At 42.3% G+C, this 15407-nt stretch overlaps 1 protein-coding gene across 2 annotated transcripts; it reads left to right on the forward strand.

Moving 5' to 3' along the window:
• The first annotated feature begins 1198 nt into the window (after positions 1-1198).
• wls (Wnt ligand secretion mediator) lies at positions 1199-15167 on the forward strand. Of its 2 annotated transcripts, none has more exons than XM_053883225.1 (12): positions 1199-1486; positions 3541-3804; positions 7884-8008; positions 8106-8267; positions 8354-8490; positions 10570-10738; positions 11815-11912; positions 11987-12050; positions 13294-13437; positions 13504-13587; positions 13657-13810; positions 14555-15167. In XM_053883225.1, the coding sequence occupies exons 1-12, from the start codon at positions 1381-1383 to the stop codon at positions 14659-14661; spliced, it is 1614 nt and encodes a 537-aa protein (XP_053739200.1). In that variant the 5' UTR covers positions 1199-1380; the 3' UTR covers positions 14662-15167. The 2 variants fall into 2 exon arrangements, with proteins under 2 accessions (XP_053739200.1, XP_053739201.1); XM_053883226.1 differs by having other exon boundaries at positions 1203-1486; positions 14558-15167.
• The last annotated feature ends 240 nt before the right edge of the window (positions 15168-15407 follow it).

A 15407-nucleotide genomic window follows, 5' to 3' on the forward strand; every position in this document is an offset into this window, starting at 1 on the left:
GCCACAATACATTTGCAGTATTGTCTATAGTGATTTGTCGGCGCACCAATGTCACAGGGACTGAACGGTTGCATGCTGTGATGCTAGTCGGAGCTCCTAAGAAATAAAGAGATAAAAGGTCTGATTCCTTTGATCAGACTATGATGTGAGGATGGAAAGGTATTTTTTCCTGCAGCTCTGTCGAATAAAAAGTGCAGTCTTAACCATTTATAATGAAGAGTTGTTCAGTAAATTTAGTTTGAAATAATAAAATAACAGATTTGAATTTCAACCATCTTTCTAGTTGTCTTTAAATATTTTTATAATATTCCCTCTTCAAACATACTTGAGTCTCTGTACTTAACTTTTGGTTGCGTATTTGGGTTCGGTTCATTCGTTAATAAACGGAATAACACTAAAACTGATGAATTTATTAGTTATTGCTATCACTTCCGGTCACGTGACCCGCTCCAGTTTTAAAACGAGCACTGACAGAAATCTAGACTTTATAAAACACAAGACAATGTACTGTCGAGTCATTCAATTAAACCATCTCTCATGTGTCTATGGAGACAACATGTGGAATTCCCAACGTTTTGAAGGTTTAATAAATCGTTGCGGGTTGGCGGAGCACAGCAACGCCACTGCCACCTGCTGTCCAATAGAGCGCATTGCACTCCAAATATATTCAAAGCGAATTATGTAAATAAAAAAAAATAATTTAGGTCAATAAAATCAAAATACGATTTGGGTAAAAGCGAACAGCTCCACTGCCTTTCTGGATAAAGAATCAGAATTATTTTTAATTAAGTTAAGTTTAATACACTGTTACTTTAACTAATGCGTATTATTGGAATTTATAAATTCATTCATGTGTCATCAGGCAATTTTGGGGAAATTATATTTATGAACTTGCTGCTGAAATAACGACATTTTTCATCTGTTGGAGTAAGAAATATTTTTCCTTGACCGCTCGACTTTTAGTATTCTGAAATGTTTTGTTTAATTTTGCTGTGTCATAAACAGATAAGCGATGACCAGCGACTCCTTTTTCCATAGTTGTCTTCTCATTCAGAGTGGATGCGAGTTCGCGTCCCAGATTTTTCAAACTAACATGAGTCACTAACGTGATCCGGGAGCTAGTTTACATGCCGGCGGTGGCGCGCCACTCCTCCTCCTCCTGGCCGCCCCGGTGCCTCCTCCTCGGGGATAAAAGCGCAGGACTCCTCGGTCATGTGATCCACTTTTTTTTTTCCTCCTTCTTCTTCTTCTTCTTTTCCTCCTTCAAGTTGAGGCAGCGGGGGGAGCGCAGCTCGAGTTGGCGCTGGATGCCGCAGAATCGAGTCGTGTTTTCCTGCGTGTTTTCGTCTCGTGTGATTGTTCCCCACCTTCGCGTCGACAATGGCGGGAGCCATCATCGAGAACATGAGCACCAAAAAGTTGGTGATCGTGGGGATTACTCTGCTTTTGCTCCAGGTGTTCGCCTTCATGGTCGGCGGGTTGATTGGTAAGTTTGAGCTCGCAAGTGTCCGCCGTGATTTGCTCCGCGTTGTCGCTTTAAAGTGCTCGGTTAGAACAGTTGGAAAGCGACTAGTTAACACGGTGAACAAGTGTTTCACCTCCCCTCGCCAGCCGTAGGTATCATTTGAAGCCGCACATGAGACGCATTCTTCAGTGTTTTTTCACTTGAATGTGGTCCTTCCCTTCTAGTTCCTCCTCCTCCCCCCTCCTCCCAGATCATGTATGTCAGCTTTGAGGGGCCCCCAGGCAGCATCTCTACCTCCTTGTGTCTCTCTTCCCCCCCCCTCTCACCTTGCAGGCAGTGCATTATGGTTCCTCGGTTTCATCTACTTTTAGCTGCAATGACACACACACACTCCTTCCATCGCTTTTCAAAGTTGTACCTTGCCCTGAGGAGAGAGGGAATTTGCTGTCAAATTTCTTCAAATCCTCCCACTCTCTCCCTTCCTCTCCCTCACCTATACATTTATGCATGAAGCCGCAAACTTGGTGAAAAGCTTGGGTTCGGCTGTGGGCAAATTAGCCGGTGTCGTTGCTTCCTGGTGGAGATGGTTTTAATGAAGCCGGATTCCTTTGTGTTTGCTCTGTGGCTGGAGGCAGCGAGGGTAATTGAGTAGAAAAGGTTTTTTTTTTCCTTCAACCAATGTTTCCCCCCACAGACCCCAGACCCCGGCATGGGGTCCGCAGGCTGAGGGGACACCTATTATTGTGGGTTTAGACAGCGGACACTCAATTTCCCTGTGAGGACTTATTCATATACTTCAATACTAGGCTTTCTTTTAATCTTTTAAAGTATTTTGAATGACAGATCAAATCACGGCTGGCACAAATAATACCACATCCAACTCATGGCCTGGAGATCTAATCCATCCCTCTAAATCTTTATTGAAGTGTGGAGACCAGGGAGTAATGTAGTCTTCTTTTTCTGAAAAGTCTGGAATCTAAATTTTACTTTAAAGGTCGAGGAATATTATCGAAAGTAGGGTGCAGTACCGGAGTCCAACAGAGAGGCAGCAGCTGCGTAAAGTAGTCTGCATGCAGACTCCCCTGAAGTGGTAAAATGATGGAGAGAACAGAGGGAAAAAAAGACTACGTTATGATGGAAATAAAGTGTTACCAGTAGTGTTGATAGCAGAGGCTGGAGCTCTCTGGATGACTGAGTACCAAGTGATAAAGGAAAGTCATGCTATTGCTAGTAAACTGTTCAGTACAGCCAGTTAAACTGTGACAGATGCATGTTAAAAAGGGCCTTGGCTCTCCTGTCTTTGCCTTTAGTGCACCGTACTGTGGTAAAAATACACACACACACAAATGTGACCATAGTGGTCCTTCACCTTATCCATCCCTGTCTGGTTGCAACTGTTTTCTCAATGAAATATCGCTATTTCCAAGGTTGTATCTTGACATTGTTTTCACTGAATTCACTTATATTACACTGTCAGCAGGCTCTATAGTGAAATATATGTTTCTCTGATCCACTGGAGGTACTCTTCCTCATCTCTCAAGTCACAGTTATGTGGATGGTGTCTACCATCTGCCTGTGTCATGAAGTAACTAGATCAGGCTCTGTATTTGTGGCTTGGCTTGTTTAAATGCTGCAATGTTGCCAGTCGCAGCACCACTTTGATGCCTAAAGGGTTGAATGAGCTCCTCTGCAGACTTGCTCAGTCATCCTCAGTTCACCTTTATTACAATCATTTCTACTGCGACTATATAACGGACTGTTTCCCCCGGCGACGCCGCCATCCTGAGCAGACGACCCTCGCCAGTCTCATGAATCACAATGGCGTGAGTGCTGCCTGAAAGCTTTCAAGCAATCGCACCCACCATTCCCTTCCCAGGGATATAAACGACCTGTTCCCAAACAAAGTAATTCCAAAAGTGTTTTGGCTCCAGCTCTGACCTGTTGACGCACTAAAAGATTGGTACTGTGGCTGCAAAGTTTATTCCAGCGCTCAAACTTTGTGATTTATATATCAGACTGCAGCAACCTGCAACCGAGTCTAATTCTTCTCTTTGTTTCCTCCCCCCTCCACACAGCTCCCAGCCCCACCACCACTGTCCAACACTTGGCTTCCAAGTGCATCGACACTGTCAAGCATCGGCAGGAATCCAAATGGTTTGTGCCGAACCAGTGCGACAAAATAAAGTCCTTTAATGAGGCGATTGCGAAGAAGATTGAAGCCAACAACATTGTGTTTGCTGTCCACATCCCTCCGCCTCCCTACGAGATGAGTCCCTGGTTCCAGTTCATGCTGGTCATCCTGCAGTTCGACATCGCCTTTAAGATGTACAACCAGATCGGTGAGCTCATTGTTTATGAACGTGGAAGGCTAACTGGCCTTGTGGTTCTGCAGTTATTCTATTTTGTAACAAGGAATTTAATGCAGTTAGCATTGAGTTCTTAAACGAAACACATTTATCGCCAGTATTAAACCGATATTATTGGTCAAAATATCAGTTTTTGATTTTTGATTCATTGAGATCTTAAAAACAAACACATTTATTGTCAGTATTAAACCGATATTATCGGTCAATATATCGGTTTAATATCTTCAGTTCAAGGACAAGACATTGCCCTCTTCCGTCCCCGTGCTTCTTAACCTCTAGACATTTCTTCATTTCACCATCTACAAGCAAGTGTTTGCAGCGGCCTGCTGAGCTTCTGAATTATTCACCTCCTCTGTCAAGTCCCATAACTCAAACTGCACGTTCAAGTGTCGCACAAGTTTATCGGCGACACTTCGGCTGAGCAACTCTGACTGCTCTGTTCCTTCCGTTAATTCCCCCTTTGGACGTCCTGGCGAGCTGCTGTCTCACGTTCTTAGCTCGGCTTATCGTCAACGCTTGAGGAACCCGCAGGAATTCCTCTCTTTCCCGAGATTGGATTTCTGAAAGGCGGCGGATGGTGATTGATGTCTTGCTGCTTGTTCTCTAGTTAAGTAGCTCCGGGGGTTTGTAGGCGCTTGACAATAAGTGATCAGGTATTAGGCGAGGTGTTGTGATATGGGTCACGCTGCTGCCTCTCAGCACTTTAAGGACCTGCTTTTGGGAGATAAACAAGTTTGATTCTAATCCGTCTGTCTAATGGTGAGACAGTATACCGTAATTACCGGACTATAGGAATATTATTTTATTTATTATTAGGAGTATAGGAATATTAGCCGCACCCACTAATTTTAAGAAGGAAAATAGATCCTGCGTTCATAAGGATAAATAAAAAGCCTTTCATTGCCTCCGATTTAATCTTATTTCAGCCTGTAAAAATCCATATATTAGCCGCAATTTGTATAAGCCGCAGGGAGGAAAAAAGTAGCGGCTTATATTCCGGAAATTATGGTAATCAGGCTGTGGTGGTATGAACCAATCGATACCATGTCTGTAACCGACAAGAGATGACGGCGAGTTCACCTCAGAGTCGGGACGTAGCATATAGCAGGAAAAAAAACCATGTTGTGTTTATAACATTACATTTCAGCTCTTGTCCTATTTGAAAGGCTTCAAATCAAGATGTATTGAGGAGTTAGTAACGCTACAGCTAAAGAGCAGCTAAAGCAACAAAGCATGAGATTTGCTTTATGTCCTCCTGTGGCCACCGTAGATGGTGGAACCCCGACTGGAGTTCTGCAGTTTGTATTTCACTGTGTGCAAAATACCAATGTACTGTAAGTTCCAGACTATAAATCGCTACTTTTTTCTTGCACTCTGAACCCTGCAGTTTATACAACAACACAGCTAATGCTAAAAAGCATCATGCTGCCAAAGTATTCATCACATTAAACCGATTAATTTATGTGTTTTATTGACTTTAAAGCACTCAAATGAGCTGTTTTTGCTCACATGTCTTCATCTCCTGGATTACCGGAGGCAAGAAGAAGCAGCAGCTGAAACCGGCTGTGGTGTCGGAACTTCAGACACATGGGTGAAAACGGCGCATTTTGAGCGCTTTAATGTCAATGAAAGATGTGAGGAGTTCATGATTCAAATTCAGAACAGTTTGCTTCATGAGTCACTCTCTTCAAAACTAGTCTAGAGCTCATCCTGGTGCATTTTTAAGCACCACTGACCTTTCTACGGCACAGACTGCACCACTGCACCCGAGGCTTGTAGACCAGATCTATTTTCCTTCTTAAATTCAGTGGGTGTGGCTAATATTCCGGTGCACTCTATAGTAGTAGTAATTCAATTATCAGCAGTAAATTGTAGTTGGCCTGTAGTTTCAGTCCCCCCAACAGCACCGGGAAATTCCATTTTTGGGTCACACTTTAGATTAGGAAACATATTACGGTAAATAAACTACTTATTTGCATGTGTATTAGCATCTTATGAGCCAGTAATTTATCATTATTGTACTGTAGTAGTGTCTCCTTATGTCTGACTACGTGCTACCCAGGGCTTATTCACACTAAACGGCATTATAATTCCCGATTATTGACCATAAATAAGCAGGCAATTTCTTTATTATTAGTTAATATTCACCAATCTTTGTGTACATTTTTTGTTGTACAAAGCAGCTTGTTCCAGAGAAGACTTAATCCAAAGTCATGGACTGCTGATAGTGCCAGTGCCAGTCCAATATGTTGTCACATGCTCCCGCAACACAACAAAGATGGCGTCTCTTATGTGCATTCTTGGTTTAAAATTGAAGTTGAAACTTGTCTCCCTTTCACTTGGGAAATCTATTTGTAAGTTCCGTCTCCTCATCACTGCCATGTTTGCTGCCTCCTGTCAGCTTTGTTGTGGTGAGCAGAATGTGCTACACAGCTGCAGCACGAACAGACAGTTGATCATCAGAACGTCTGCATCATTTCTGGACCAAACGTTTGTGTCATGAGGGAGACTCTGCCTCGGTGTGGGCTGTTCACAGAGTGGCTGCCACACGGACACTGTGGTTCAGTCTGGACCTCCCTCCTTCCCTCTCTGATGTTGCTGAGCTATAGGAAGAGCTGCTCTCTCAGCTCAGGAGTGGAGCATATGGCAGCAGCCGGGCTGCCTTCCCACTTGGACTCAGTTTTAAAGTGTACATCATAAGCTTGTGAATTATTGTTTATATATACAGACATACCGGCAATGGTCTGTATAATGAACACCCAGCACTAGGTCCCTGTTGGTGTGAAAGTATGAAAATTAATAAGCTATGAAATTGATATAATATTGCTTGAAAGTTATGTTAATATGCGATGTACTCATGTCATGTTCATGTTGTCGTATTAGGTCATAAAGGAACCATTGGCATGAACTGTATTTGTGACGACTGTGTAATGGATGAAGTTTAGACTTGAGAATACACAACGCAGGTCATATTGCTGTCGACTGAAATAGGGATAAAGGTCTTTTTATACAGAACAAATTATTCATGCAATATGACATTGTTCTTTTATTATTTATATATTTTTCGTTTTGCTGGAAAACTGATCATTTTAGGGTTAGTTCAACTTAATGTTTGAGTTGTGTATTTTACCACCCAATATCATATTTATGTTTTCTCCTTTGTTAATGTCTAATATTTTGCTAAACTGCACAGTATTGTCTGAGACTCTCTGAGCTTCACGGCCCATTATAGCGGTCACTGCCTCCACGCAGGAAAAGTGACTCCTGTTATTTGTTGATATTGAACTTGTAAAAAAAAAAAAAAAAAAAAAGGCATGATCTTATTGGTGTTGCCTTGTTAGTAGTGAAATAGCATTACCCTTATTATCCCATCACCTACGTGCCCCCCCCTCCCCTCCCCTCCTCTGGCACTGCTCCAGCAATAACACAGCTGTTGAGCAGGCTTAGTTTCTGTGGCGATGGCGGCTGGACTGGCGTGGAATGTTTTTGCGTGAAGTGAGCTGACATTGTGGGGCGTCTGCTTCCACCAATGACTGAGTGAAGGGCACCACATGGTTGCCGCTGCCAGTTCTTTCTCTTCACCACTGTTGGCTCCGGATAAGAGGCACTCGGGACAGCAACACTCTGGAGACCCAGGTTTATTAGCATGGACTGGTCTGCTTGGGGTCAACTCAGTGGTATGTCCCGGGTTTCTGCCTTGTCATAAGGGCCGTTCATCCAGTGAAAGACCGGAGCTGTCTGTCATCGGAACTTCATTTTGTCATGTTTAGACTTCTTCTTCTTTATTGTCATTGCACAAAAACATGTCACTGTATTATGGCAACGAAATTTCGGTCTCCTCCAGTTTCCAAAAACAGAAACTATATGTCCAAAGTAAATAAATATCAGATAAATATTAACAAAAAAATAAATAAAAATATTGAAAAAAAGAATATATATATATATATATATATATATATATATATATATATAGCTATATATATAGCTATTGTCCAACATTCAGCAACCTGACAGCACCAGGAACGAAACATTTGTGCCGTTCATGTGTTCAGAGGACGGAGTGATGGTCACGCTGGATGTGGGCTTGGCCTACAGAGACGACACAGTCAGTGAGTGGACAGAGATGGCTCACTCTATAGAGCAGAGGAAGCTCAGCTGCAACTTCACGGCACCCAAGGTTTGGAAACTACCAATGAGATCCAGTGTTTATTTTATTTTTATTTATTCTTTCTCCTTCTCCCATCCTGAACTGACGCTCCCTTGGTCGTCCTCAGACGCTGGAAAATGAGGGTCGGTACTACGAATGTGACACGCTGCCCTTCATGGAGCTGGGCAGCGTCTCGCACAAGTACTACCTCCTCAACATCCGCCTGCCTGTCAACGAGCGCAAGAAGATCAATGTGGGAATCGGTGAAATCAAGGACATCCATCTGTTTGTAAGTGACCCCCAATATCTCGTGTTGTGTTTTCAGTCAGATGAATCTCCATCCAAACTCCATCGATCCTTGCTTCTCTCTTCCAGAGCATCCACCAGAACGGTGGTTTCACCAAAGTTTGGTTCGGTCTGAAGACCTTCCTCATGCCGAGCATCCTCATCATCATGATCTGGTACTGGAGACGCATCACTCTCATGAGCAGGCCGCCCGTGCTGCTGGAGAAGTAAGACCTCTTGTTTCGAGCAGTGGCTTCATGACACCGAAACTAGGTGGCCCACTCTGCTCTTCGCAGTTTAACTACCTTACTTCATTTTTAAAACCGAGAGCGCCTCCTATTAAGCATGAAGAATGAGGACACTGTTTCACGAAGCCTCACGTTTGTGTGATCCAGATGTGAAATAGCTGGTTCAGGAAACATGGCTAGTTTTCATTGGCTTTAAAGTAAGAGAGTATTGTGTCGTAGCTGTAAAAAAAAGACCCTTAACATTCTCAATATACGTGTCTCTAGTTCAGCCTTCGGGGCCTGAATGAGTGGCTGGAATATCTAAACTTGGCTCTCTGTTTATCTAACCTCTTTCCATGTTGAGGAAGAGGGATCAGCGAGAGCTGGTGTCAGAGAAAGCAGCCAGTGATGCGTGAAGCGAGTTACAGAATCTGCAAGCTGGCGCTAAACTAACACACACACACACACAATGTCTCAACTGTATTGTCATTATCTTATAGCTTTTTTTTGTCCCCATTATTGATGATCTGGAGTCACCGGACAAAGCTGCTTCAGAAATTTGAATTCTAATGTCTAAATTGTGTCTCATGTTTTATTCAAAGCCAGTTATCCTTTTAAATTATAAAGCAATCTCTTAGAAAGCAGGGTGGAAGAGGCACGGCCATGTAGAACTTTGGGAGCAACACTGTCTTTGTGCCTCGCACAGACGGCCTGAAATTTGCTCTAATCTTCTTTCACACAGATCAGAGACGGTTTACTCAGCACACATTCCTTAGATTCCTGCCTTGGTCAGTGCCATAAAGCATCATGACGTATTAAAAAAGTCAGACTTAGAGCTGTATTACTTTGTTTTTTTTCGCTGTGAAGTGGTAGTTTACTCCTTTTTTCACCATTGCAATGGCGTTTTATCTGAGAATAATCTAGCTTTAAACAAGAGCTGTGTTATCTTATCTGATCTTGCCGAGCCCTTTATGTCCTTAAGATGAAACCCTTGTCCTGTTACCTCGCACACGGTCGAGGTAGCAACAAAACACTTCCTAGTCATGGCCCTCGCTGCTCAGGAAAGCTTTCCTTTGCCCTCTTTCTGTGTATTTACCGTCATCCAGTCGGCTGCTGGTGGCAAGTCCAGACTAGTCACAGACTCCAGCGGCAGACAGTTGTTGACACTGAATTCTTTGACTGTACTGAGCTGTGTTCCTCTGTGTTGACTTTAGGATTGAATGAGCTGATTAATAATTCTGTGCAGACAAGTAAATCATATTCAACTATTGTCCACTGAAGTTCAGTTTAAGTTCTGGAGGCTTTGCTTTTGAAAATTAAAGTTTAGGCATTTAAACTACATTCAAAGGTCAGTTTTGCTCCGTTTTATGTTTCCTTCCTTAAAATACTAAATTTCTTTTTGTGTATTGCAGTATATTTTGGAGTTGGTTACTTTTCTACAGAGCACGTGTTAAATGAGTAAGATATGGGCAAAAAAAACCATTTTTGTTATCATGATTATTAATAACATTTATATAATTTATTGCTATACTTTTAAAACGTATGAACAGCTTTCAGCATAAAATGAAACTTTTGAATATGGATACATTAAAATTAAATAAAAATTATCCTGGAATATGGGATATTCTGAGGATTAGTGGAATAAATATGCCGTTACAGAGAGCAGTCATAAGTGGATACAGGAAAGAAACAGTTCCTTTCCCCTGACCTTTCGTGCTAGCATGACCGTTTGGCCTGTGAATTTGCAAACATAAACAACATGGCTATTAATGTGTAGTAAGAGTCGTACAGGTGAGTTTGGTTCTGTCGCTGGGATTGTATTTTTCTTCTCCCAGTAATTGCCAACTGAAGCCACAGCGCACTTGTTAGTCTTGTCAGACTCTGTCTCATCGCAAATATTGCAGACAGTCATTTTTATTTAGTTGTATTTAGTTTTATTTTTAGTCATCTATTTGGTTAAATTCTCTTCCAGTCTGTGTTACAAGTTAGTGAGCCAAATAGTTTCCCAACAAGCCAAATGGTTTGACTCCCGTGACGCAGAAGGTCACTGACCTGAGAGCTTGTGGTTTGCTCCATCAGGGTCATCCTGGCTCTGGGCATCTCCATGACCTTCATCAACATCCCAGTGGAGTGGTTCTCCATCGGCTTCGACTGGACTTGGATGCTGCTCTTTGGAGACATCAGACAAGGAATCTTCTACTCCATGTTGCTGTCCTTCTGGATCATTTTCTGTGGCGAGCATCTCATGGTACAGTACTACTATATGAAAGTTTTCAAGTACACCATCACTGTTTATAGGTATCGCACTCATCCTCAGAGGTTTATAAAAGAGCAAGGCCTCCAACTATTCTTCATGTCTCAATCCTGTTTAAATCCAGAGCGAAGGCTACTGGCTCTGCACAATGCCAGGTTGCATTAACCGTCATGTGTCCCCACTCCTGTGCTATTTCCAGAGCACATTGTGAGCACAGGGTCGTCCACGTTGAGATTATGTGACTGCTATTCTGGATTTATTTTTAAATTGACCATGGTAGAGACACTTTTAAAGGGTTCCCCTGTTCATTGTGCGGCCTGGGGGCCACAGGCAGCCCATGGACAGCCCATCGGTTCAGCCCTTGTGAGCCCCACTTTTTAAAAATTGATTTGGTTTCAAAATACATAATTTCCCATTTAAATCGGATTTGGTCATAGGTTTAGTTTTTTTTATTTTATTTTATTGTATCTTCATATTTGCTCCTTTATTTCTACCTATTATGTCCATGTAACCTGCCCAAAAAGGTCACATCTAGTTTATCTCAATGTACTGTCCATCAGTTCTTTTTGTAGTTTTTATTCCATCAATGAAATGTCCACTTTGTAGTAGTAGATGTTTATTTAAATCCAACAAACAACAAGTCTTTCATCTTAATTTGGTCTGAGGGATCAAAAAGGAGCAGATGGAAAAACAGTTCTTATCATTTCTGCCCCTTTTTTGTATTTCTTTTTTGCCACACTTTTTTTTTTCTTTTTGAAGACCATATTGGTTTTCAGAGCAAACCTAAGCGTGGAATGTTGGGTGAAGTACGAGCACAATTGCTTCATCTTTTCTGTCTGTGCGTCTTCAGATGGTTTCTGATGGCACCTCTCAGTCATTACTCCTCTTCAGCAGCCTCTTCTTGTTGAGAGTTGCTTAGCTGAATCTTCCTTTTTAGTGAGATCCTGGTGTGGTCATTCAAGAGCTCCGGTTACACGCCACCATCTTGTCTGGTGACTTTGATGGAAAAATTGTGACCCACAAAGTAGCATATAGTTGATATGTTTCTGTCTCCGAATTGTTTGTTTCAGGACCAGACGGAGAGGAACCGTTTCTCCGTGTACTGGAAGCAAGTGGGACCCATTGTTTTTGGATCTTTCTGTTTGTTTATCTTCGACATGTGTGAACGGTAGGAACTGTATTCAATGTAGACTTACGTCTTCTCATGAGTACCTTGTCACTGTGGTCGTCTCTGCCCCCTAGAGGAGTCCAGCTGACCAACCCTTTCTACAGTATCTGGGCGTCTGATGTTGGAACTGAACTGGCTGTATCCTTTAAAATAAAGAAAGTTCTGTCATGCCTCCCTTCAGATCAGCTATCTGTCATCATGCTAAATCTCTATCAGTCTGTGGTGGTGAAGGAGCTGAGCCAAAAGGAAGCGTGAGGAGGTTTATTTATGTATTTGTGGTCGACTTGTACTTATTTGGAGGACACATCTCCTCAATAGCAAGATGCCGAATAATTCAGTGAGGCCATCTGCCTCTGGAGCGGCGAGGTCCATGTCGACTCCACCCCAAGTCTGTCGGGTCAATGAAATATTCACACCTTGTTGGAGAAGAAGTGCTAAAACGCCCCTTTTTTTCGGGACATCTGGAGTTCCAGTGTGGTTTTAGCATCTCCTGAATGAAGAGGTCGGGGACTTGGTGTATAACCAGACTCATCCAATTTTTACGAGGCCTGCAGACGAGGTTCTGCTCTTCCATCCACAGCACTAAATGTTTGATAGAGCGACGTGTAATATTTTACTGGTCGGATTTGATTTGCATTTACTAAGGAGACAAGTTGTTGCTGGGTACTAAGTCTTGTGTGTGTGTCACTGTCTGTATGGTGCCTTGATATAATAATGAAGTGAGTTTGTATAGCAACACTTAATAATAATTCTTATATGAATGTATCCAAATGTTTAAAAGCTTCAAGCTTGTATTGTTAAATATTGTTTTACTGCTGTCATTGTTTTTATTGATTTCATTTTATTGCCCTATGATCAGAGGTTGCCAAACTCATTTTATTGTGAAGTGCATCTGTTAGACTTGGTTAAGTTAGGGCTTAGCCATAGGACTCCAGTGATCTCAAACTAGATATCAATTCATTTGAGTCCAGGATTTCTGCGAGGATTTGTTGAAACTGAATGAAGCAGAGGGGAAGGTTTTGACATTTACTGAATAGTCAGCATAAAACGCTAGATTTTAATCATGAGAAGTGAATCTCTGTCTAGTCTGCAGCAGTCTGTCTCTTCATATGTCCAGCCAGAATGTGCGACTTGAGTTCTGTGACGTCTTTCTTGATTTTTCCGCTTAAAAACAGGCCAAAAAACGGCGTGTTCATGTGCTTCACAATGGTGCCTTATGTGTTATCCGCTTGATGTTTCCACTTCATTTTAATACATTTGAGCACATGAGATTTTAGCTTTAAAAAGATCCTATTTTCGGCTCTCATTTAAGCTCATGACCATTTTTGCTAGTAGACGTTTGCCCTCTACACCGATTGCTTTTCTGAACATGCTCTCCCAGATGGCATTTATTATCGTGGCCGGCATCTGCGCCTGCCTCTACTTCCTCTTCCTCTGCTTCATGGTTTTCCAAGTGTTCCGCAACATCAGCGGGAAGAGATCCTCCCTCCCTGCCATGTCCAAGGCCAGGCGGCTGCACTACGAGGTTTGAACTACGAGCTTCCAACTGTTGAATGGATGTCCGTGACTTCAATTGTTCTTCTTCATCCAGGGTTTGATCTTCAGATTCAAGTTCTTGATGTTGGTCACTCTGACCTGTGCTGCTATGACAATCATCTTCTTCATCATCAGCCAGGTGCGTTCACTTTTGCCCTCTTTTGGAAGGAGCTGGGTTTAATTCCCTCCAAATTGAATGTTGGTCCAGGTGAACGAAGGTCACTGGCACTGGGGGGAGCACACGGTGCAGGTCAACAGTGCGTTCTTCACCGGCATCTACGGCATGTGGAACCTCTACGTGTTTGCCATCATGTTCCTGTATGCGCCCTCACACAAGCGATATGGAGACGAGCAGTCAAGCGGTCAGTGTTTCAGGATTCATTGTTGCCTTTTGTTATGCTCCACAGAAACACAGCGACGCTTTCACTACGATCTACGTGGGTCACTGTATCCAGTTTTAAGCCAACCATAGTTGGATTTATTTTAAACCTTTCAGTGTGTTAAATACAGAAGGAAATGCTTCATCATTCATTGCGTCAAAACTCATTTTCTCAGGCAGCATTTTTCAGTGCTTCAAGTCCAGGTGCAGCACTAAATGAGATTGTGCTGATAGGTTGGAAGGTAAAAAAAAAACTTAAAAGTTCTGAGCGCTGACTTAGTTTTTGGACAGAGGGAATGCTACCAAAACTGGGATGAATCAGATGGTCATAATGTTCCAGTATAATGTCATGTTTTATTTCTTAAGATTATTTCCTTGATATGTTTCCTATATTTTTAAAATCATTTTAAATGTTAAAAAAAATGCTGACTCACTCAGTTTTAATGCAGCCATGTGACTAGGTTGCGTCAATGTAATTGAAAGAATAAGCTGCTGCAGAACTGCTTATTAATAAGTTGGTTTTTGGGGGGCGTGTTGGCCATCAAAAGCCTAGACATTCCCAAGGGAGAGAGGGTCTGACATGGCGATTCTAATGGCTTCCCAGGCTCACATCCAGAGGGATGAGGGAGGGAGTTGAGAGAAATAAATAAATGTTTTTAGCGCTGCATGTTGAAAGTACAGGCTTGACGAAAGCGGCTGACTTCCTTTTGTCTCATGTGCCATGGAGAAGGTGGAGCCAACAGTGGCGAGGACATCCAGCTGACCACAACCATCACCCACGTGGACGGTCCCACTGAGATCTACAAGATGACAGGCAAAGAGGCCCAAGAGTAGATGACGTATCTCCTACTGCTCCCAGCTCCCCCTCCCTCATGTATGTGTATTATCCAACGCAATATTCTTTTACATAAACATTGCATGGACTGAGAAGTCCCTGATAGTTCCTATTGTCCTGAAGACTGAACACTATAACCCCCTCCAGTCGTCTGTTCCATTTCATCTTAGTGTTTTTTTGTATTTTTTTTTACATTGCCTGATCCTTTCCTGGCATAAAAGGTGAAAACAACTGCACAGACTTTTGAAAGCTGCTTATGGGTTTGTTGTGTTTAGCAGAGGTTGATCTTTCCTAAGGCTCACCCTGGATTTCTGTTGTGTATCTACACTGTTCTATATCCATAAAGCCTAAAAATATAAACAAACTCATATTCCACGACACCATCATCTGGGAGAAGCTTAACTTTTCAAATCCATGTTACACTTTTGAAAAACTGGCCTACTGCTCATTGTGTGTTTCTTTGGTCATGTTTTTTTTTTAATTGTAATTTAAATAAAATAACGTTTTCCTAATTGTTGTGTGCCGAAGTTATTGGTGACTTTTCTGTTGCAGTCAATGGTTTGACAGAGAGCGCCCCCACATGGCGTAAAGACGAAGTGCAATTATATTTTAAATCGCTACAAGAAATGGCAAAAACACCAACAAGGAATGGACTGAGCGTTCGATTTCAAATGTTCACACGTGTCAGTACATGTAAATCTCTGAAGTGAGGTGACGGTAGGTTTCCAGATTGTTTTTGTGCGCA

The sequence above is a fragment of the Synchiropus splendidus genome, chromosome 13, assembly GCF_027744825.2.
Source record: "Synchiropus splendidus isolate RoL2022-P1 chromosome 13, RoL_Sspl_1.0, whole genome shotgun sequence".
In the NCBI taxonomy this organism is placed as follows: Eukaryota; Metazoa; Chordata; class Actinopteri; order Syngnathiformes; family Callionymidae; genus Synchiropus; species Synchiropus splendidus.